Genomic DNA, 23,944 nt, shown 5'->3' with positions numbered 1-23,944 from the left:
CTAAAATTAATTTATTTATTTTTAATAAATATTAAAATTATTTTTTATTTTTATAAACTTTGTGTGTTGCAATTTAAACTTGGTAAAAATTTAAAAATTACCATATTAACTATTAAAATTGTTTGTTTTTTCATCTTAAACTTCTCCTAATTTAAAGGTACTAATATTAGTTTTTAATATTATACCAAATAATTTATCAACTTAATCATATAAATTTTTAAATAATTATTATATTTAATGTCATATAATAAATGACTAATTAAAATTGACCTAACTTAACAAACATCTCATAGGAAAAGTAAACCTTAATCATAATGGATATTAAATTGGGTAAAGTTTCACTAATTAATTATTATGAACTAAGTAAATAATTAAAAAGTAAATATTATAAAAGTTTTTTCTTTTTCTTTTTTATTTATTTATTATATTTTTTTTAATGTTTTTTTCGATATGATTGCGTTGACGCTCCCAATAAATTTAGTCTTTCTTTTTCCTTTTTGCTTTTAAATACTTAAAAATACTTTTTAAATATTAACTAAATAATAAAAATACATTTCAATTTATATATCGTCCAAACAAAATAATATCCTTAAATTTTAAATAATATTTTTACTATTAATATATTCCACTTAGTTTCTTTAATACTATTCAATTTTTTAAAAATAAAAAAATATATCCTTAAACTTAAAAAAAAAAAAAAATTTAAAAAATCAATAATGTTCTGAAATAACCATATTTTAAAAATACTCTTTAATTTTCAAACGGTATATGTACAGAAATATGATATTTACATCCCGGAGAAAATTTAAATAAAAAAGAGGTCTATCATTTGTACGTGTATTTAAATATAAATATAAAAAATATGTAACTCCTTTTTTTTTTTAATTGTCTCGAGTTGGAAATAACTCAACTTAAAAATAATTACCATTAAGACTGTGAATCAAATTCAACTATTTTCTTAAGTGCTTTTAGGGGATTAAGCAGATAACACATGTGTCTATGGTTAATTTTAACTGTGGTGAATAGAACCCGTAAGTTTATTCGCTCTAAATATTCGATATTGGCTCGTGGACATTTTTTTTTTAAAGAATTTTCACAAAAATGCTATATTTTTCTCGACCTAGCTCGGAATCTCAATCTTTAGGTGCTCCTATATTCGAGAAAGTAGTAGATATCACTAGGTTCCTTAATTAGGGATTAAAATTAGAGTACGTGCTCTAATGGTGGTGTAAGAGATTCGTAGCAAAAATAGTCTAATCCAATTTAGTTTTAGGAGAACTCGTGATTGACTTAATCTATAAAGTTTTCATTTATTTGAACTGAATGAAACCTAAATAAGTTCATAATCCGACCCAAACTACATGGATTAGTAGATTGACTACCGTTGAGGATATTTAATACTAAATTATAGTTTATTTTATTATAATGCTTAGATATTTGCCTTATTATCTTAGTTATCTTTCTATATATTGTTATTTCCATTTATTACTATTTTCATATACGTGTAATTTATTTAATTATAAATAGAGAATCTTCGCACACCATTTAGGTGTGGTGGATGATTTAGATTGAGTTGATTTGAATTTTTTAACAGAGACTAGTGGTTCCCACCTTTGAAGTCGGATAATAAAGTTTATCCACGACAATATGAAATGGGTCAACTCCTCATCGAGGTCCAACATGACACCCATGTTCTTACACAAGGTCATTGTGAGATCCCACGTCGGTTGGAGAGGGGTACAAAACGTTTCTTATAAAAATGTGGAAATCTCTTCTTAGTAGACGCGTTTTAAAACCGTGAGACTGATAGTAATACGTAACGGGCCAAACGTTCAATAAATTATGTCTAATAGATTCTTGAACTTTCAGTTTTGTGTTTAACATGTCATTCGTTTTTTTAATTATATTTCTTAAATGAATTAATACCAGATAAAAAAATAAAAAAAATTGAGTTCGATAATATATATATAGAGGATTAATTAGACTTAATATAAAAATATAAAATATAAAATATAATTAAAAATTTATTGAATACTTTGAAAAGTGAGAGGGTAAATTAGTAATTTAACATTTCATAAATTTCGAATTAAATAGTCGTAGGTGGGGTCTGAATTTGGGTTCTTATGGAGAGAAAATTAAAACCCTCGGAACGAACTGCTGAAGTTAGAAACGTTTTCAATTTTTGCTTCTCCTCACGGTATCGTGTTCGTCGTCCTCTCCGGCGGCGATCGGCTCGGCGGCAGTTGCTTCGGAGGAAAGTTTAATCACTGCCAGCGTCCAATCCCTGCAGGTCTGATAGCTCATCTTCCTATTTACTGTTTTTGCTTCCCGCAGTATTTCTCTCTCCCTCGTTCTGTTGAAATCTCTTGAATGTCACTGGCATGTTCTTCTCTTGAGGTGCCTTATGCGAAGTCTTCATTGTCAACATCTGCTGTTACTTACGTAACTCTCCTCCTTGTCTCGGTTTAGATTGTCGGTCTGGTCGGACGATTCGAGTGAAGAAAGAACTTGTGGTTTTGTATTGGTGCTGGTCTGAGATATTTTGAATATGCTCTTGAAATTCTATATATGTCGTAATATACGAAGTATAATTTCATGGAATTGTATGAGAGTATAGATATATTTTGACTTGCAAGTCTAAGTGTGTTGTCTTTACTAGTTTTTTTTGTAAAATAGTGTGTGGCCTTGTCCGTGCCCGTGCATTTTATTCTGCAGGTATTGGTTATGTTCATATAGGGCAAAAAACTAATCAAAGTGTACATGGAACGGTCTTTAGCAGCTATATGGATAGAAATTATCAAGTGTCTTAATGGCACCTATCCTTGTTGTTTGACTGTTTTATACAATGTCGAGACGTTTAATCTTTATCCAGCGCCGATGTATGTTAAATTATCATTTCACTTACAGGCAAGTGAAGTCATATTGAGGAATTTTCCCAATGGCAAAGAATCAGACTATTTTGATCAAAGACACAGTCTATAAATTGCAGCTTGCACTCCTTGACGGAATTCATAATGAGAACCAGCTATTTGCAGCTGGATCTCTGATGTCTCGCAGTGACTATGAAGATGTGGTGACTGAGCGGTCTATTGCAAACCTCTGTGGATATCCATTATGCCAATCTAATTTGCCATCTGATAACACTAGGAAAGGCCGGTACAGAATTTCCTTAAAAGAGCATAAGGTGTATGATTTAGAAGAGACATATAAGTACTGCTCTTCCACTTGTCTCATTAACAGTCGTGCCTTTTCTGGGAGATTGCAAGATGAGAGATGTTCGGTTATGAATCCCGGGAAACTTAAAGAAATTCTTAGATTGTTTGAGAATTTGAGTTTGGATTCTAAGGAAAATACGAGGAACAGTTGTGATTTGGGGCTTGAAATTCAGGAGAAGATAGAAAGCAGTATAGGAGAAGTTCCCATTGAAGAGTGGATGGGTCCATCAAATGCAATTGAAGGCTATGTTCCACACAGAAATCATAACATCATGACTTTGCCCAGCAAGGATGGAAAAGAACTCAAGGATGGTAACCATTCTTTTTTTTTTTTTTTTTTTTTTTTCCTCTGTATGCCAAAGTTTTATTGTGTTTGGTTGTTGAATTCCATATTAGAGACGCTTATGCATTCAAAAGAAGTTCCTAGAAAAAGAAAAACATTCTTAAAATGCTAATATGGAGAAATGTAACTATAGATTTATTTGTATAGGTGGTTAAAAGTGAGTTTAAGTACTCTCCCATTAGTTCTAATGCTAAAATTAAGGAGTTGAACTTTTTATAGCATGTCTGCAACTTACTGTGTTTGATTGTTAAATAATATATAGAAGCTAATGCATTCTTGGGAGTTGGGATGTCTTTATGAGAAAAGAGGAGAAAGAAAAAAAAGAAAAAAAGAGTGAACAGTGTATTTTTTTGCTCCTGTTTGTTTAATTGAGTTTTGGTGCACTATTTTAGGTTCTAAAGCTAAAATTAAGCAATTGGGTGTTGGAAAGGATTTCTTCAGTGACTTCTCTTTCGCAACTACTGTAATCACAGATGAAGAGTATAGTGTTTCGAAGATATCATCTGGTTTGAAAGAGATGACTTTTGATACAAAGTCAAAAGAACAAACAGGAGAGTTCTGTGGTAAACAATCAAATGAACAATTTACCATTTTGGAAACCCCGCACGGTCCAGCTTCCACAAAAAACAGTGTTGGACGGAAGGCAAGAGGATCAAAAGAAAGGACTAATGTATCAGCCACCGCAGAAAGTAATAATAATTTGTCTGATGCTCCCTCAACTTCAAATCACTGCAGTACTAATTGCAATATAACGACTGAAGAACCAAATGGTGGATCCAATGATCTTAACGAAACTCAGATCAAGTCCTCCCTTAAACAACCAGGCAAGAAAAACCTGCGCCGCTCTGTAACCTGGGCAGATGCAAAAACTGATGAGACCAGTATTATAAACCTTCCAGAGGACAGAGAAATGGGGAAGACAAAGGAATGTTCCAGAATGACAAGCAATTTGGTAAATGCTGACAATGGTAACGAGGACATATTACGCGTTGAATCTGCTGAAGCCTGTGCAATGGCACTGAGCCAAGCAGCTGAAGCAATTACTTCTGGGCAAAATGAGGTCTCTGATGCAGGTATTCTTCTCTATGCATGATGATTGAGGTTAGTTATTGTACTAAGTGCTATAAAGATAATATTACTTGTTTGGCCCTTAGATGTGCTCTACGGCTGAAACTAGTTCTAGTTATCCCTATTTTGATGTATAAACCAACCAGAGGTCTAATTTTTGTTGTGATTTCATCGATATTAGCAAATATATTATCTTCCCCTTCTCTGCATTCTTTTTCCTTGAAGTATTGTAACTTCAGCCAACAAAAAACAAAAACTGGCTCTTAGTGGTTTAAAATTGCTGTATGAATATGAACTAGATGGTTACTCGTATAGTTATTCCTTCTGTGCTCTGCTCTTTGTTATACCTCACAAATAAAAGACACTTTATACAGTTTTTCTTTGTGTTTGGTTGTTTGTAATATTCAGTGTCTGAAGCTGGAATTATTATATTGCCACGTCCAAGTGATGCTAATGAAGAAGCATCTACAAATGGCGAGAAGATATCTGAACCACATTTATCCTCAGAGAAGTCAAACAAACCTGGGATATTACGTTCTGATCTGTTTGATCCCGATGACTCTTGGTATGATTCGCCTCCAGAGGGTTTCAGCCTAACTGTAAGCTCCTTTTATTTTTTTGGATGTACCTTCTCTTCTTAACTTAAAAATGTTCTTTTTTCCCACCACATTATCTTGTTACTTTCAGTTATCTTCTTTTGCAACCATGTGGATGGCAATCTTTGCATGGATGACATCATCTTCCCTTGCCTACATTTATGGAAAAGATGAAAAGTTCCACGAGGAATTTCAATATATTGATGGGAGGGAGTATCCGAGGAAAATTGTTTCTGCTGATGGCCGATCTTCTGAAATCAAGCAAACACTTGCTGGATGTCTAACACGGTCAATACCTGGACTTGCCTCTGAACTTAAGCTATCAACCCCAATATCAAGTTTGGAGCACGGGATGGTATTGTTGAAATATTCATGACGCCTTATTTTTCTCTCAATAATTTTTCTTGGTGATAATTGAGAACTTACATTAATTTGCGTAGATCCAGAGCTTATTATGTTACTATTTATTTTGTGTTGATATATACATACATGCATACATATATATATATACACGCAAAAATTATTTAGTATCTGCAGTACCATTCCCCAAAAGAGTCGCATTCATTATATAGTAATTCTTAGTTATACGTCAAGATTATAACATCTTGATCTAGTTTGGAAAATGCTGATGGGAGGAAGGAGGGGGTGTTGAATTGCATTCTCTTGTGATGTTATGGCTTTGTCAAATACTATTTTCAATGTACCTTGGTAGTCTGAGGATCGGATTCGTTCCTCAAATTTTCTTATCTCCTGACCTGATGGACCTTTTGTATTACTGGTAGTATTATTAGTACAAATTTTCATTATCCTATTAAGTATTCTATCATTGTGCTACTGCTAGTCCAACTTTGGCATGTGAGTGACGTTGATTTATATTCTTGTGCAGGGGTGTTTGTTAGACACTATGACTTTCCTTGATGCACTTCCAGCATTCAGAACGAAGCAGTGGCAAGTAATTGTTCTCCTGTTTATAGAAGCTTTATCTGTTTGCCGGATTCCGTCACTTGACTCCCAAGTGTCACATAGTAGAAGTCTGTTTCACAAGGTTTGTCTCCGTATAAATCTTCTCTATTGCTTAGAAACGAATGCTTTGTTTTGCACGGAGTATTAAAGAAGCAGTTTAAGAGTTAAAGGAATGATAATCTTGATGATCTGAAACATGCTTTATTTATCAGCTATCGCTAATGCCAAGTTCTAGAACTGTATACTAGGATATAATGAATTGTATGGGTGCACTTGATATAATCAACTTACTTGTGCTCTTTTTCTAGTGCTAAAAAATATTCATTTATTTAATTTGAAAATTGGTTGTTGACATGTGACCTTATTCCTCTCCTTGACTGGAACTTTTCGTTTTGAGGAAATCGTAATCAGATGTTGAAATTGTTGCATATTTGATTAATATTCTACAAAAATGTTGCTTGATTGATTATCCTCAAACAATTAAAGCCTGAATTATAGCACTTCTGTAGTCTATTTTTTTTCCCCATCTTTTGCGTCTGTATTATTTTTTCAGCTTCTTTTGTGGCTGCTTGTATATTCATATTTTTCAGTTGAACTCAAGTGTTCAAGAATCTTTCAGAACGAAGTAAGATCCCCAGAGGATTGATTAGTCTCTTTACTGGCGTACAAATGTTCTACTTTTTAGCAATTATAGGTTAAATGCTCTTTTATCTAATTTGAAATATTTTTTGTAACCCTTTTAGATGGGACCGCCCCGTAGTATATTTCATTTAATCAATAAAATTGTTTCGTATCTATATATATATAGACACACACATGAACACTGAAAAGGAAATATTCTAATGGTGGATTTTCCTCTTTCTATCCAAAATTTGAATTTTGTACCACTATATAGTTTTATTGAGTGGACCTCTGAATTTCATGTCGTGCTCTTGTTTTGGTGATTGACCATGAAGAGTATTCTTATATTTTAAGTTTAGCGAAAATATTGATGAAATTCAATTCGTTGATTCTTACATTGGTATATACTTTAACATCCTGCTGTGCCTCTCATTTGCATAGGTGCTTGATCGTGCTCAGATACGGTCCGACGAATATGAGACTTTGAAAGATCATATACTACCGCTTGGCCGAACAGCTCAGTTTCCAGGCGAGAATGGTGCTTAAAAGATTAGAACGAGCTTCTCCAACACAAATATCCTCACACATGAGGCTGATTCAAATTTCTGGGGTGATAGTGTGAGCTCCAGATCGTATTAATGGCAGTTGCAAGCGAATCCAATTTTCAGTATGCAATAGTTGGTAATAATCGACATATTTCGTACTGTTTTTTCAGGTAGATTCTTTTGGTATTTCTTTCTGGGAGTATTGGTGTGCTTTAAGGACTGCAAATTTCTGGGGTGATAGTGTGATTTTGGATGAACTCAATTCAAAATAACACTTTTCTTTTTGTTTGACTCTTTAGTGTATAAACTACTCCCCCCCCCCCCAAATTTAGAGGGTTAAAAAAATTTAAAAAAAATACCTTATTGTTAGTATACATTTACCTATACTTTATATTGCTAATCTAGTTTAACATTTTTTCTTTCTTTATATTACTAATCTAGTTTAACATTTTTTTCATTCTTTTTTTAATAAAGGCAATCTTCTGTGCCAATTCCAAATTCTAACTCATAATCTAAATTTTAGACATAGATCTAAATTCTAACTCATAATCTAAATTCTAGACATGGATCCGTTGCATCACTTGTGGCAGCGAGCTTCTTTTTTGATATACTATGAATAGACCATAAAGTGCCGAATCCAAATTCTAACTCTTGATTTAAATTCTAGACATGAATCCGTTACATCACTTGTGGCAGCGAGCGGTTCTTCGTTTTCTTGTTCTCGCCCAGCTCTTTTGATTTTATTATTATTTCCTAGAAAAAAGAAGAAGCTCCTGAACCAGCCCCGGGCAAAATCAGCTACAGGTGACTTTCTCAGAACCTCGTAGGAGAAGAAAGAAGGTTCGGGACAAATTTATAATGAAGCAAAAGTCCCCTTAATCCCTAAAACTCTTCTACTCAATTTCCTTTTCCTTCTTTTTCCAACTTTCTGATTGGGCTTTTAAAAAAAGTATAAATATAGCCACACAAAAAAAAAAAAAAAAAATAATAATAATAATAATAATAAATATTGAGCAGGTGAAACAATTATTAATAATCAAAATCAGTCCATGCGATTTGGAATTAGCTTTGTGAAAGCGAATTTCAGGACCTGCAAGCAAAGATTCAAACACAAGAAATACATAGTGGAAAGAGAACTACAAACCCCCCTTAATGTGCAAGTTTCATTACAACAATTAAAAAGGCAGTAGTTTCTAATATCACAGCAGAAGCACAAAATGGTTGGACGTCTTCTGAACCAATTATATTTCCTCTCAGCAAAGTGAAGTGAAGTGGACTTCCAAACGTCCTCATAACTCATCCTGCAATACCACCAATGAGTTTATTACAATGACTTACTGTGAAGTTTTTGTTTGCTTCAACATCAACATAACTGCAAATACAATTGAATGCTAAAATGTCTATATGTTCATAAATAGAAGCGAGGCAGTGGAGAGGTTATATTTCATATATCTAACATACCATAAAATAATTGACAAAACATAAAGAATACTAATACTTGGTTTATAACTTTTTAGACGTGAAAAACTTATTAAATCAAAGTTGGTCTCTCCATGAATTCTTAAGGAATATTGATCTGCATCAACATTTTAATAGTAGTTTCCTCATCTTCGCTATGAAGATAGAAAACTCGATGTTTTTTTTCGATATTTAAACAACTGGGATAGATTTAGAATATAAGCAAAAGTGGGGAGGGGAAACTTACGTGGTAGTCATCAAAGTGATGCCGATCCTGCAAAGCAAAATTTTAAGATTAGACTTGATTCTTCCCATAAGAACAAAGAAAATTTGAGTATGAACATCTCGCATTCTTTCCAGGTGGAGAGGAAGGAAGATAAAGAGCGACTTCAATCTTGAAGAGTTTGGGAATGATATAGGATATGATTGCCTAAGAATGCATGAGTGCAAGCCAAACCGAAACAGCAGTAGCTTTGAGCAAGCACACTCTAAAAATGAACTAAATAGACTAATGGGTTTATTAGGGGTTGTATGAACACTGAATTCGGGTTAAAATGAATTATAACCACCAAAATGCAAAATTGGGAACAATAAAAGTTATAAAGCCAACACACTCTTGCCCCTTGCAAGAAAGACGATCTTTAAGGGAAAGAGTACTGTTCAGGAAGTCGATAAAATAACTTGGCCCAACTCTTTTGTGGCAGCAAAGACCAGAAGAGATATGCACAATATAGACGATAAATTATAGATGAGATATGTTCAGTTAGAGATATACCCTCCGATAATGCCTTCTTCTATCTTTGTGACGATTATCCCGCTCCCTTCTTCTCTTTTCACCTTCCTCTCGAGCCCTTTCAGCCTCCTACACTCAGTTTATATTAAATAGAAAACTTTAGAATTCATGATGTGTTATGTCATCAGGCAATAAAACCGAGAAGACTTCTCACCTTCTCTTCCCTAGCCTTCCTTTCTTTCTCTGCTTCCTCAAAAGCTTCCTTTTCAGCCTGAAATTGTAAACATATTGCAATTGACAACTCTACATTCAATCATGGGAATGACTGCTGCTTCTAATTTCACTTTTTTTTTTTTTTTTTTTATCCTTTTTCCTCCTTTTGTGTGATTTCTTTTTCAAATATTGGGCTGGGGGTAGGATGAAAGGAAGTAAATTTGAAAAGCTCCTGCTACTTGGAGCTGTCCAATATGAATTTTCCAGGAAATGTAATATATACCTCCCTATTACTTGCAAACGTATTGTCAACAACTTCCTTTGCATACTGTGGATCATCGCATATCAAAATGTTGTCAAACACTGATCCAGCTTTTACCTGTAATCCAACATCAGACATCAAGCAGATGCTACACAACATAATTTAGACAACCAATTACTGGAGATATTGAGACCTATTATACTTGGTCTAGAATACAGAACCAAAAAGGGACTACAGACAAATATCAAATATCAACAATTAGCCAAATCATGAGAGAATATAATTAATTTTAACTTTCACTCTGGCAACTAACCGGCATTTTGGAAAGGGAAACCAAAACAAATCATGATATCTACCTGCCAAACTTCGATGCCCACGTACTTTATTGGTTTCAGCACGTAAAGATTAGGATCATCCTCAAACTCTGGATAAATAGAACAGAAAAATGAAAAAAGAAGAAATTAATATGACGTCATTTAATGAGAAATTTAGCTAATTTGGCTGGCCATTTCTCAAAACAGAACTTTAACAACTGAATAAATGATAAGAGTCTAAGAATCAACTTGGAGAGCCTATGAGATCATGATTATGTACCATTAGCTTTACTGTTTTACCAATTATCTAAAATATTGAAATAGACAAGTCCATTTTCAGGCAGCTTCCATGACATAAAATAAATTCATTCAGTTTCCGTGACATTAATGTTATGGCAATTCTTTTGTCACAAATGCCTTCTGCTGTCTGCATCTGAACAGCTGAGAAGAAACATACCTGGATTATCGATCCATGGAGTCTTCCACTTTCCCTTGTAATTGGGGTTTTTTATTTTCTGTGGAGTATGCCATTAGATAAATAAGAACTCTTACAGAACACATTCCAATGAATATATATAGGAAAACACTCATTGCACCTTACGCTTCCACGGTCCCTTGTATGCTGGATTTGGAACCTTGGGAGCCCTCCATAAGCCATCCTCATCCTCATCCCAATTATCAGGCTATTTAAGAAACATCAAAGAGGTCAAGTACATCACCAGAACTAATTTACAAGGAGAAAGTTTTCCAACAAAACTTGTTAGTACTAGAACCCTTCAGCAATTCGGAAGGATGTAAAACTTGATTTGACCACATTATGCATGCAAAAGTATCAACAAACCTCTTTTGCCTTTGGATCAGGAATCTCGGCTGGAACTGAATCGTATCCCTAAATAAAAGAACGAAAAGAACCTATTTAAAGCTATGATATATAACATCCTACAACCATCAGGTAAAATGTACAGCTAAATACCTCCGGTTTAACATCATTAGGATCTTCAATGTATTCTCTGTCATCCCAGTCAGCAGGCTGTAAGGTAAAGGGAATTTTAGAAACTTTAAAGTGCATCCTTGCAAAGCAACTATTTGGCATATCTTTGATAATAGACTATGAATCCTTAACACCAACAGATGGAACACAGAAGCATGCTGTAAGTATAATATGATACGAGTTGCATATGGATGCAACTTATTTGAGGACTTCAATAGTTCAAGCAGATAATACTGAACAAGAATAAGACCTTATTTAGGATCATATATATAAAAACTACTCACAAGTCTAACATAAGTGTATAGATATTGAAAATTACAGTATCCGAAGAGCACCTTTTTTGCCTTAACATCTTTGATTTTCCTTGGTGGCAGGATGTCCCAATCACCGTACATGCTTCCAGAATCTCTTTCTCGATTATCAACAAGGATACTGTAACTAGCATCAGGTCTAAGAATGAATGTGTAGAAATGAGTTAACTTGTCCGTTTCACATTGCAAATCCTTCTTTATGGGATAATTCTGTCCCTGGTAAGAAAGTATCATATGGAGTTTTTTCGTCTGAGTACCACATAAATCTGGTCCAAACATCAAACTGCAAGAAACAAAGATGATCTAGAATAGTCATTTCCATTTGCTATTAATACATTTTTATACAGACAACTTAAAGACCATTGAGAGTTCACAAAATATAAAAGATAGAAACAGATGAAATTCAACAGCCAAACAGGATAAAGTTTCCCTTCTACTTTTTAAATCTTTTTTGAGAGAAAAAAAAAAAGAATTGAGAATTTCAATCAGTAGAAGCAGGGAGCAGCGGCTTCCTATCTTCATAGTTAGTAGTATCAAGCAAGATACTATTCACATGGTAAATATAAAATAGGTACACCATGTACAACACCATGATGAAATTCGCCCATACAAGTTTGTCGTATTTTACCATTTGGCGGAAAAATGCCTATATGTAGGGTCACTGTCCAATGGTGGGGAAAATTTTCTCAGCAAAGCTGATGTTATTATTATGATGATCATATTTTTTAATCAAAGAATATAAATTTACTGGAAAAGATACAAAATGAGAAGTCCTGCCCATAAATTTATTATTTTAACATAAGACTTACCCTAAAGAATATGAAAAGAGGGATATACTGAACTGAACAAGCCTGAAGCCAAATCATTTTCCTTACTATGATTGTCCAATCCATTTTCTTAAGGATTGCTTGATTACCATAGCATATAGATATGCGAAAACACCATATGACAACATTGTCTAATGAGACTGGCTCACAAGTATCAGAAAGTTTATGAGCTCATACCATAAGAGGAATGAATTACTCATTCAAGTTAGTGACAAACAAAGAGATAAAGAACAGCACATCATAACATGTTGACAGACCTGTAAGGGGTATCACCACCATATTTCCTCTGATTGACATAACCAGAATGAAGCTTGATGTACCCGCCACCACATTCAATATCCTGTTCAAATTTGATAGAATACTGAACAACTAAAGTTCTGTTCTCATTGGTGAACTCTGGTACCTTTGCAGATATGGCAAAATGCTTAGCATCATTGTAAGTTTGAATCCCTGCAAAATTTACAGTCATCATCAGCATCTGCTATCAGAGAAAGTAGGTTAAAATACCATTTTGGTTTTTGTACTTTGGAACATGTTTTATTTTAGTCTTCGTACTATCAAATGTCCAAATTTAGTCCTTATACTTTTAATAAATCTTAAAAATTAGTTCCTACTGTTCGTAGAGTGGTATCTTGTCCAAAACACTATACCGCTATCAGTTTTTCCTCTATAAATTTTGAATAATACTAAAATAGTGTCTTTCCTCGAATCAAAATGTAATCATTATGGTATACAAATTAGCTTCAAACTAACATTAAGGACTAATTTTCAAATTTATTGACTAAATTTGGACATTTGAGACTAAAATGGAATGAGTTCCAAGTCCAGGGACCAGAAGGTATTTCAAAAAAAAAAAAAAAAAAAAAAAAAAAAAAAAGACTTTCATAGCTTGAAGAAATGTTCTTTAAAATCAGTTTCCAGAGAAAGAAAGGACCAAATTAGTAGATTTTGGGCAAAGATAGAAAGTTACATATACGACCTACTTTAAAAAAAAAAATAATAAATGAACTCATCAATGCATCAATTTTGTTCGTTTCTTGGACATATAAACTGTGTTGAATCTTAAATTTATTATGAACAAACGATCAGCAATTTCTAGCAAAGTAACGAATAATAAATAACCTTTATCGTCTGGATCTCCAGACCATTTTCCGGCTGTGTGTTTAAAAGTTCCAGCTTTCCCTTCGCTTCTTTTCCAATCAGACAAGACCCAACGACTCTTCCATCCATCTAACCTCACAGAAAAGAAACATTACGTATCAGAGTAAGGAAGAAACGAAGCTTACCTAAATAAAATCCAGGTTGCAAACCTTAAATTGCCCCACGTTGCGTAAACTACAGCATTTCAACGACATTCAGAAGCAGCCAAAAAAATAAACGCAAAACAAAACCGGATTACCTTCTAAAAACAGGCATAATAATACCTCACACTTCCACTAAAACAAAACCATCGAAATCCAAAAAACTCCATTTCTCTAACATAACAACAAGATCAAAAGAAAAAAAAAACCTAAATCAGGCAGTGCCACATCCATCTCCAAAAAGCGGATCGGACAGTACATTTAACCATACGCGCTTCGAAGAAATCAAAATCAAAAGAAAAAAGAAAAAAAACGAAAACGAAACGAAATTCTTTCACATCACAAAAGTGCAAACACATCAAAAAGCAAAAAAATAAAAAACAAAAACAGAGTTGCCTGATCATTGTACACAGGACACGAGACTGAAGGATTTACCTTCAAATTTCTCCTCGAAAAAAATTTCAGAGAGAGCAGAGTGGAAGGAGAAGATGGAATTGATTAGTAGAAAGAGAATGAGAAGCTTTGCAGGAGGAAGAAGGCGGAGATTGGGGCTGGGAGTAAGCTCCCCCATTAGTGAGGCGAGTCAAGCAAGTCAATACCAATAGAATGAACAATCTGAGGTTCGGAGGAAGAAGAAAGGGCGCTCTTAAATTCTAAGGCCTTTGCTTCGTCCTTTCTAGAAACTACTTTTTGAATATTATACTCTTTTTTTCGTTTTTTTTTTTTAATCCAATTTTCTAATAATAATTTTAACCAAATTAATTAATAATGTACGATGCAATTTTTAGGGGTTTTTTTTTGGGGAAATATTTTTAATAAAAAGAATTAAATTAATAAAATTATACTTAAATTTTATATTTGGTCGTTTAAGGTAAAAAAATAAAAATATTTACCATTAATTTGTGATGAAACCATTAAACTGTGTTTAAAAATATTTCGAAACTTTTAAAGTTTTATTAATATTTTAAAATTATTTAAAAATATTTTGTCGTGTTTTAAAAAATACTCCTGTAATTTTAAAAATAGCATTAATGACTTTACTTTTATGAAAAAAAAAATTTATATTTTTTTTTACAAACGAAAAATAGTTTATTGATACTTCATAAATTATCTCCCAACTTTTAAATATTATTTTTGAAACGTACATTTATAAAAAAAATTAAATTAAATGTATTAATAAATCTTGAAAATTAAACATTTTATCATTTATTATTATTATTATTTTGTGATTATTCAAATAAAAATCTAATAATAGGACTTACCATAATGTGACACGGTCCCTCCCAGGTATATGATCAACGGGATCAGTTGTCCAGCGAGGCTCTTTTTCTTCTGGAGAGGCAAAGTAGTCCCCTCTACTGATCGAACCCCCTCTCTCTAAGAGGTTTTCGTAAACATGTTAAAGGGCTCTTGTCTTCAGCGGGTCACCTTTCCAAGACTGAGGCGAACATCTGGGCAAGGGAAAGCGCAGTGCGCTTGGTACAAATGGCTTGATTTTTTCATTATATACATTGGTTTCCATCTTTTTTTTTTCCTTTAATTTGACGAAAATGAATGCGATTAACCTCGTTTGGATTGTCCTTGTGCTCGTTCGGTATGAAATGGTAGGATTAGCATCGACCTTAAGCTAAGGCTCCCTTTTAAGCTTTGACCCGAGACTTGTCATTCCCTTTGTTAGACGAACACGACTCTCCACAATGGTATGATATTGTCCACTTTGAGCATAAGCTCTCATGGTTTTGCTTTGGGCTTCCCCAAAAGGCCTCATACCAATGAAGTTAGTATTCCTCACTTATAAACCCATGATCATTCCCTAAATTAGCCATCATCCAACACCTCCCCTCAAACAAAGTGCGCCTCCCCTTAATCATCGAGGCTCGACTCCTTTGGAGTCTTAGTCATTTTTTACTGCCTTCGAGGAGGGGCTTGGCTCCTTCTCTTTAGGAGTTCTTTGTTCGATATTTGAGGATTTACCAATCTATTGGCACGACTAAGTTTAGGGCATGGCTCTGATACCAAGTTAGATGAACACGACTCTCCACAATGGTATGATATTGTCCACTTTGAGCATAAGCACTCATGGCTTTGCTTTAGGCTTCCCCAAAAGGCCTCATACCAATGGAGTTAGTATTCCTCACTTATAAACCCATGATCATTCCCTAAATTAGCCATCATCCAACACCCTTGACCTAAAGGCGCTTAGGGTTTGACTAAATGAGACCCAAATTTTTGCTCGATCTCGACCTATATTTCAAAATTTCTATATAACCCATAAATTTAAAAAACAATTATAACAAATCAACTTACCAGAATCAAATTTTATGAACAACTTCAATCATTAAAATTATGACATTTTTTATTATTTATATTTTCATCATTATTCAAATCAAAATCTAATGATAAGATTCACCAGTAAAAAATACACCATTAGTTTATAAATAAATAATAAATAATAAATCACAAAAGAATTGTGTATATTTCAAATATAGTATAATAAAATATAAAAAATAACCTTTAGAACCAAGTATAAAATTGCCATTGAAAGAAATTTCTTAATTTAGAAAATATATGTAAATTAAAATAATTACAACATATTTTCTGTTAATTTAATTTAGTCTAAGCGAAAAATAGAATATATAGTAAAAATCAAAATAAAAATTGATTTAACAAGTTTAAGGGCAAATGTGTAAATTGAATACCACGTGGAAGGGGACTGAAATAATAAATTGGTCTACACTATTGATTCCACGAAGCGGGGAAAAGGGGTTAGTGTCCTACATGGCAGGTTATGATTGGCTAAAATTGAAGGGGCTAGTAGTGATTGGTCCTTTGAGGAGAAGAACACGTCGGTAAGCGTAGTCAACGGGAAAGTTGACTGAATTGATGACGTGGACCAAGCTCAGGAGACGACTTCTGTATTAAATTCCACGGAGAGAGAAAGATCGAGACAGAAGGGGAAATGACTAAAATGTTAAGAATGGTCTATAAATCTTTTAATTTTTTTAGACTTTCTAATATTTATTTAGTGAAAAATAAATTGATGTTCATAACTTTTTTTTTATTAAATTATGTTTTCAAGGAATTTATTTGTCAAAGTAAAGCAACTCCGATTGGAAGAAGATTCCGAAGAACTGACGGTATAGTGCCACCACCAGAGAAGGCTGATTCATGCTAGGCGTCCGGATCTACTACGCCCGAGCCGTATAGGAGTTCGATTGGATCTAACCTTCTTCCACTCACATATATAGATAGGCATTACGGAGGAGCTTCGCTTTCTGCTTCGGTTGGTGCGTTGCAGTATGAATAAAAAAGAATGAGATTAGTTCGATCTTCAGTCTTTGGGTGAATGAATTTGAGATATCCAGTATGCGATGCGAGATGCAGTTTCCGAACACGCTAGCAACGAATGAAGGGGAGCTCAAAGAGCTTTTCCCCCTTTAGTCAATCTAGAGTGTTCCCTAGCTTGATTCTTCGCTGCTTCGTTCCCTTGCCCTTACTCCACCTCTATTTACTACGGAGTAGGGTAGAGGGATTTCATATTCCGATCTTACTCGAGATTCAAGTTAGGGTTTGTTTTAATTATTAAATAAATAGATAGACGAGAGAAAATAGTCAAATAAGCTAAAAAAAAAAAAAATAAGATCCAAGTTAGGGTTTGTTTTAATTATTAAATAAATAGATAGACGAGAGAAAATAGTCAAATAAGCTAAAAAAAAAAAAAAAAAAAAAAAAAAAAAAAGACCCACAAACCGGGCTTGTGGGCTAAAATAAAATTTGTACATTTTTCTATTTTAGCTCAAAGTTACATCTATGGAGACTGAAATATTACATGTTCGAGAAATTAAAATTCCAATATTGATAGCAGAATCACTCTTGTAATAGACGTGGATGGACGTTCCTATTATATTATAATAAACTTATGAAATAATAAAAAAAAATGTGAATATAATAGTCGTAATATTTATTTAAAAAATGTAAAATATTTATTTATTAAGATATATATATATATTATAACTTAGGAAACTTGTAATCTCTGTTTTTGGGCTAGGGAAAGGGTGGCTTTGTTGTTTGAATCCCATTTTCAAACCAGCTCTTGGAAACCTCGTATCAGTGAGTGGCGGCGACAGTGAAATTGTTGTCAATTTACGGTCCAAACTATCACTTTTGTTTCTCATGGTTTTTCTTGGATACACTCTGAGCTTCAACTTGGTATTTTGAGGCGCATGATCAGGTCGTTTGGTCACCGCCTAAAGCTACCATGTTCATCTTTCCGAGCGCATTACAGTTATGGTGCTCAAAGAAGCAATCTTCGGTATTACTTCTCTGCGCAGGCTGCTCTGCCTCAGCAATGGACGGGGAGTATGGCCGACCGACCGCGGTCGGAGTTGGATTCTCATGCCTATGCTGCTCTGCTCCAAGACTGTATCCAAAGGGGTGATGCAAATTTGGGAAAACTTGTTCATTGTAAGATTGTGAAAGAAGGTGGTTGTTTGGATTTGTTTGCTTTCAACGTCCTTCTCAATGCGTATGTGAAACTTGGGTTGTTGACCGATGCCAGAAATGTGTTCGATGAAATGCCTGAGAGAAATACGGTTTCGTTTGTGACGCTAATTCACGGGTATGTGCAGTCTAATGAATTCTTTGAGGCGTTTGAGTTATTTGGTAGACTACACGGTGAAGGTCATGAGCTTAATCCGTTTGTTTTCACTAGTGTTTTGAAGTTGCTTGTTAGTATGGAATGGGCAGAATTGGGGAGTGTTGTCCATGGTTGTGTATTTAAGATTGGATATGGTTCTAATACTTTTATTGGGACTGCTCTTATCGATGCTTACTCTGTTTGTGGTTGCGTTAATATGGCTAGAGAAGTATTTGATGGGATTAGTTGTAAGGATATGGTAGCTTGGACTGGCATGATCGCTTCTTACGCCGAAAATGATTGTTTCTCTGAAGCATTGGAACTCTTCTCACAGATGAGTGTAGCTGGATTCAGACCAAACAATTTTACTTTTGCCGGTGTGCTTAAGGCCTGTCTTGGCCTGCAGAACTTCGATGCAGGGAAGACGGTTCATTGTTCTGCTTTAAAAACCAGTTACGAGCGAGATCTTTATGTCGGAGTTGCACTACTTGAATTGTACACCAGATGTGGAGATAATGATGATGCTTGGCGAGCTTTTGGGGATATGCCTAAAAAGGATGTGATTCCATGGAGTTTCATGATTGCAAGATTTGCTCAGAGTGGTCAATCTGAAAAGGCTTTGGAACTTTTTTGTCAAATGAGGAGAGCTTTTGTTGTGCCCAATGAATTTACATTTTCTAGTGTGCTCCAAGCTTCTGCAGCCATGGAGGCCTTAGCTTTGGGTAAAACAATCCATGGACATGCACTTAAGGCTGGTCTATCTGCTGATGTGTTTGTGTCCAATGCCCTTATGGCTTGCTATGCTAAATGTGGGTGTATTGAGAAATCAATGGAACTCTTCGAGGCATTATCGGACAGAAATGATGTTTCTTGGAACACAATTATTGTAGGCTATGTGCAGTTGGGTGATGGGGAGAAGGCATTGAGTCTATTTTCCGATATGTTTCGATACAAAGTTCAGGCAACTGAAGTGACGTACTCTAGCATTCTCCGTGCTTGCGCTACTCTTGCTGCCTTAGAACTTGGACTTCAGATTCATTGCTTGACAGCTAAAACCATCTATGGCCAAGATATTGCAGTTGGTAATGCTTTAATAGATATGTATGCCAAGTGTGGTAGTATTAAAGATGCTCGTTCGATGTTTGACATGTTGAATCTACGAGACAGAGTTTCATGGAATGCTATTATCTGTGGATATTCTATGCACGGTCTAGGAGTGGAGGCAATAAAAATGTTCGATCTTATGATAAAAACAGAGTGCAAACCCGATGAGTTGACTTTTGTCGGTCTCTTGTCAGCATGCAGCAACACAGGCCGGTTAGATGAAGGAAAAAAGTATTTTAATTCTATGAAACAAGATTATGGCATTGAGCCATGTATGGAGCATTATACCTGTATGGTGTGGCTTATAGGAAGGTCAGGTAATCTTGATCAGGCTGTGAAGTTTATTGAAAATATCCCTTTTGAACCTAGTGTAATGATTTGGCGTGCTCTGCTTGGGGCTTGTGTAATCCATAATGATGTTGAACTAGGAAGAATCTCTGCACAGCGTGTGCTCGAGATGGAACCTCGAGATGAAGCAAGCCATGTTTTATTGTCCAACGTCTATGCAAGGGCGAGAAGGTGGGACAATGTGGCTCATGTTAGAAAGCATATGAAAAGAAAAGGAGTAAAGAAAGAGCCTGGCTTAAGTTGGATTGAGAACCAGGGTAGCGTTCATTGTTTCACCGTGGCCGATACTTCGCACCCCGACTTGAAGTTAATCAATGGAATGCTTGAACTCTTAAACATGAAAGCCAGGAAGACAGGATATTCTCCTCATCTTAATGCTGTCCTACTTGACGTGGAAGACGATGAGAAGGAGCGTCTCCTTTGGCTACACAGTGAAAGATTAGCCTTAGCTTTCGGTCTGGTTAAGATGCCAGCTGGATGCCCGATTCGCATAATTAAAAATCTTCGTATTTGCGTTGATTGCCATTCTGCAATCAAGTTAATATCCAAGATTGTTGGACGCAGTATTATTATTCGAGACATGAATCGTTTTCATCACTTTGAGGATGGGTTATGCTCTTGTGCTGACTACTGGTAAGCAAAATTTACTTCATTCTTGTTGTGGATTTCCATTGATACAGACTTGTCATCCAGAACTCCTTTGGTTTAGACTAGAATAGAAAAACTATATCATAGCTGTGATTCTGTGGTAAAAAGCTGCTGGTAGTAAAATATTAATCGTAAATCCTTCCTACCTTGGTTGTATGCTATGTCTTGTCGACTTACTCTAGCATTTTTGTTGAAATTAGTAGACTTCTAGCAGCTCGATCTCTGAAAGTTTCCGTTCTAGCGTGGCCTAGATCCTTTATATCAAATCCTTTACTTAGTTCAACCTTTAGATCAACCATTTCTAGACATATCATCAACAATAGGATAGCAGAAAAGCCAGAAACCTCCTTTGAAATTCATTTGACATAAATGCAATTATTATAATCACTCCTTTTAAAGCCACATTAATCAGTCAAGTGTGGTGTTTTCCCTGCTTCTCCATGTGGCTATATATGCATTTGATAGTTCAACAACTTCTTGATAATAAATTCTTTCAGCTTCATGTTTTGGGTTGATTATCAAACTCATTTGGTTAGAATTAGTATTACGTAGAAATCCAATTCGAGGGTGTTCGTGGGTAATCTTTAGGGTGTTCAAAAGGACGGTGATTCGAAAGAACGTGATCAACTCAACTTCTATGATTTAGGTTGGGTTATATTTATTGGGTTGAGTTTAAACAAATAAAAATCCATATGGATTAGTTGATTCATGAGTATGAACAGTCATGGTCTTTTTATCAATAGTTTTGGGTTTACATTACACGTATTTAGGTGGCCAAAACTTTGTTGTGTTGTGTGGGAAAGGTTAAAATGATAAGAGTAGGGAAACATCTTATCAATCGAAAGTGATTTCCCTTCCAATTACCACAAAGCATTTGTAGATAATTCAGTTAAAAATCAAAGGTAATTGAATAGTATAGTATGATCAAATTCCATGTTTGAATGTTCTTACATTCATTCCCATCAATACAAAAAGTGAAGGCTCATCCACCTTTTTTGATATTATTTGGAGCCTTTCCTTTGAAGATTTCTTCATGGAGATATAATATATGGATTATGTTGACTTCCTTGGATGATACACTTCTAAGAAATGAGAAAAAAAGGGGCACTTGAGTTGAAAAGTGTAGGATTGGCCATGGTGTCGAGATATCAAATGGGACGTTTCTCTAAGTTTGGGTTTCTCTCGCTATAAGTTTTGAATATCGCTCCACATAAATGCCATCAATGTTGAAAATGTGGATGATATCATATTCTTACACCGAATTTTTGTTCTTATTAGTCAATATATATTTGAAACTGTGGTGTTTTTTATTTGAAAACGTATCAAAACAATTATTGTGGTTCAACCTAAAACACAGATTGAGTTGGCTAAATCTTAAAAGTAAGACATGGTTGGGTCGGGTTGGGTTGTAACTCTATTTTCAGATTGTTCGGGTCAATGTCAATCAATGAATAGATCCAAAGTTTTGGTTTTAAAAAATTCAACCCAATCCAAACCAAGAAAAAAAAAATCTAACACAACTCAACCTATTCTCGGATCATATGAACATCTCTAAAAGAAAATATTAACAATTCAATAATTCATTAGAACAAGATTTATCTTATCATTTAACGTTATCGTAAGATCAAACGATTTCTACGAATTTAGTTTTACCACAAGGTCAAATGGATAAAAAAACTCTTTTTATACTTCTACGTGAATCTATTTGATCAGTCTCAACATAAAAAAACAATAAAACGAAATTGCACAAGCTAAACGAGCACACATAAACGAGAATAAATAGGGCATCAGTATGATCGAATCCCGAAACCGATTTAGATAGGAAGCTTGACTTCAACGAGTCCGATTCAAATTAGGAGACTAACACAAAAGTTATGAAACGCACACAAAAACATAGAAAATTCTCCATGAATTCGAATAATCATATAAAATGTACAGAGAAGGGCATAGAAATGGCTAAGGGCTTAAACTAAAACAGGGACCTTTTAGGTATTTCCAAGAAAGCCCAAAAACAGAGAAATAAACAAAGATTTAATTGAATAATTGGGCTCACCCATTTTGGGCCAAATTAGTAAACTTTAAATTATGTGTCAAATACATGAAGAAATATATATAATTTTATCGCAAAAAAAAATTTCATTTATTTTAACCAAATCCAAATAAGTTCATAACTCAATCCAGATCGTTCAAATTGAATTGAGTTGATTAAATTTTTCAGATCATCAAATTTTTAAACTCGTCTTCGTACAATTCTTAACATTATATATGGAATATATTGAACGATCGCAATCCCCTTAAATTCTTAATAATTAACATTAATCCACTAATCAATTATAGTTTAACCATCACAAATCAAGTTTAAGGAATAAAATAGACCATTATTTGTTAATATTGCAAAAGGGGAAAGGTCTTTATGGTCATTTTCAAGGATTGCCATGTCTCCCTTACATTTTTTTTTAAAAAATATTTTACAAAAACCGTTAATTAATTCCTAAAAAACAATTAACATTAATCTTTTATACATATTTTTTATTTTTTTATTTTTTTTAAAATAATTTTTTTAACATTTGTTTGATTTATCTTACCTGCATGTCAAGCCACATTACGTTACAAAGCTTCGAAGTCACGACACATGCTAATACGTGTGCAACAAGTTGATTTATTACGGTCGTTCTTTAATAAAATTTAGAAATACTTCAATTTCTATACATAAACAAAATTTGTTTTACTTTATTGAAAAACGGTTATGCTTTATTCATTTTTAGATACCTTTTTCAATTTTAAAAATAATAAAAATGTGAGTAACGGTCCTAATCGGTTTTTGTCTCAAAGTTAGTGTTATATTTCACGTCTATTATTTTTTAGGAGAAATATTTAAATTTATGATTTGAAACAAATTATTAACTAAATCGAGTATTATGTCAAAATAAATTCAATAACTCAAATTGAAATTCCGTTCAATCAAATTTTATTTGAGTTTAGCTCAACACTTAACATATATATTAACCGAGTTTAAATTCTTTCTTTTAGTTTTTTATAATTTATAATTCAAAAATAACATTAGAAATATATATATTTTTTAACGTAATTCAAAGTCTAAAAATACTCTTAAATTAAAAAGAAAAAAAAATTATATATTTGTTACTGCTAATTTTTTTAGTTAATTCAAAAATATTTTTACTATTACTACACATTTCAAACTATTCACCAACTTTCCAAAGTAACATTGATAATTTACGAAGTGTTGTTAGACGATTTTCGTCCATATATTGACAATAAAATTCTTAAAATTCTTTTTTTTTTATAAAGGTAAAGAGCGTTAATACTATTTTTAAAATTTCATGAATATTTTTGAAATACAGTACTAACCCGTAAATGTATTTTTATTTTTTTATTAATTTAGTCAAACATAATACATACATATAGATAAAGAGCGTTAATGTCTCA

The 23,944-nt window shown here is 33.8% G+C and overlaps 3 protein-coding genes across 4 annotated transcripts; 2 read left to right on the top strand and 1 right to left on the bottom strand.

The window, feature by feature from the left end:
- The first annotated feature begins 2,132 nt into the window (after positions 1-2,132).
- Positions 2,133-7,642, top strand: LOC111791071 (RNA polymerase II subunit B1 CTD phosphatase RPAP2-like protein). 2 transcript variants are annotated; one of them, XM_023672261.2, is made up of 7 exons: positions 2,133-2,290; positions 2,908-3,527; positions 4,032-4,631; positions 5,035-5,225; positions 5,314-5,577; positions 6,109-6,267; positions 7,248-7,642. In XM_023672261.2, exons 2-7 carry the CDS (start codon positions 2,939-2,941, stop codon positions 7,350-7,352), a joined length of 1,908 nt encoding a protein of 635 aa, XP_023528029.2. In that variant the 5' UTR covers positions 2,133-2,290; positions 2,908-2,938; the 3' UTR covers positions 7,353-7,642. The 2 variants fall into 2 exon arrangements, with proteins under 2 accessions (XP_023528029.2, XP_023528028.2); XM_023672260.2 differs by having other exon boundaries at positions 3,951-4,631.
- A 735-nt stretch (positions 7,643-8,377) lies between these two features.
- Positions 8,378-14,420, bottom strand: CRT3 (calreticulin 3). Its single transcript, XM_023672806.2, has 14 exons — positions 14,197-14,420; positions 13,583-13,690; positions 12,718-12,910; positions 11,658-11,916; positions 11,305-11,361; positions 11,173-11,220; positions 10,928-11,014; positions 10,789-10,846; positions 10,374-10,441; positions 10,039-10,134; positions 9,757-9,813; positions 9,585-9,671; positions 9,057-9,083; positions 8,378-8,652 (listed from the first exon to the last, which is right to left on the bottom strand). The coding sequence occupies exons 1-14, from the start codon at positions 14,330-14,332 to the stop codon at positions 8,641-8,643; spliced, it is 1,293 nt and encodes a 430-aa protein (XP_023528574.2). The 5' UTR covers positions 14,333-14,420; the 3' UTR covers positions 8,378-8,640.
- Positions 14,421-17,791: 3,371 nt separating this feature from the next.
- LOC111790040 (Tetratricopeptide repeat (TPR)-like superfamily protein) lies at positions 17,792-20,658 on the top strand. Its single transcript, XM_023670816.2, has one exon. It carries the CDS (start codon positions 17,985-17,987, stop codon positions 20,484-20,486), a length of 2,502 nt encoding a protein of 833 aa, XP_023526584.2. The 5' UTR covers positions 17,792-17,984; the 3' UTR covers positions 20,487-20,658.
- Positions 20,659-23,944: the final 3,286 nt, after the last annotated feature.

Source organism: Cucurbita pepo, chromosome 3 (genome assembly GCF_057944985.1).
Source record: "Cucurbita pepo subsp. pepo isolate OVF chromosome 3, ASM5794498v1, whole genome shotgun sequence".
NCBI classification, from domain to species: domain Eukaryota; kingdom Viridiplantae; phylum Streptophyta; class Magnoliopsida; order Cucurbitales; family Cucurbitaceae; genus Cucurbita; species Cucurbita pepo.
This window is presented reverse-complemented; position numbering and strand designations above follow the sequence as displayed.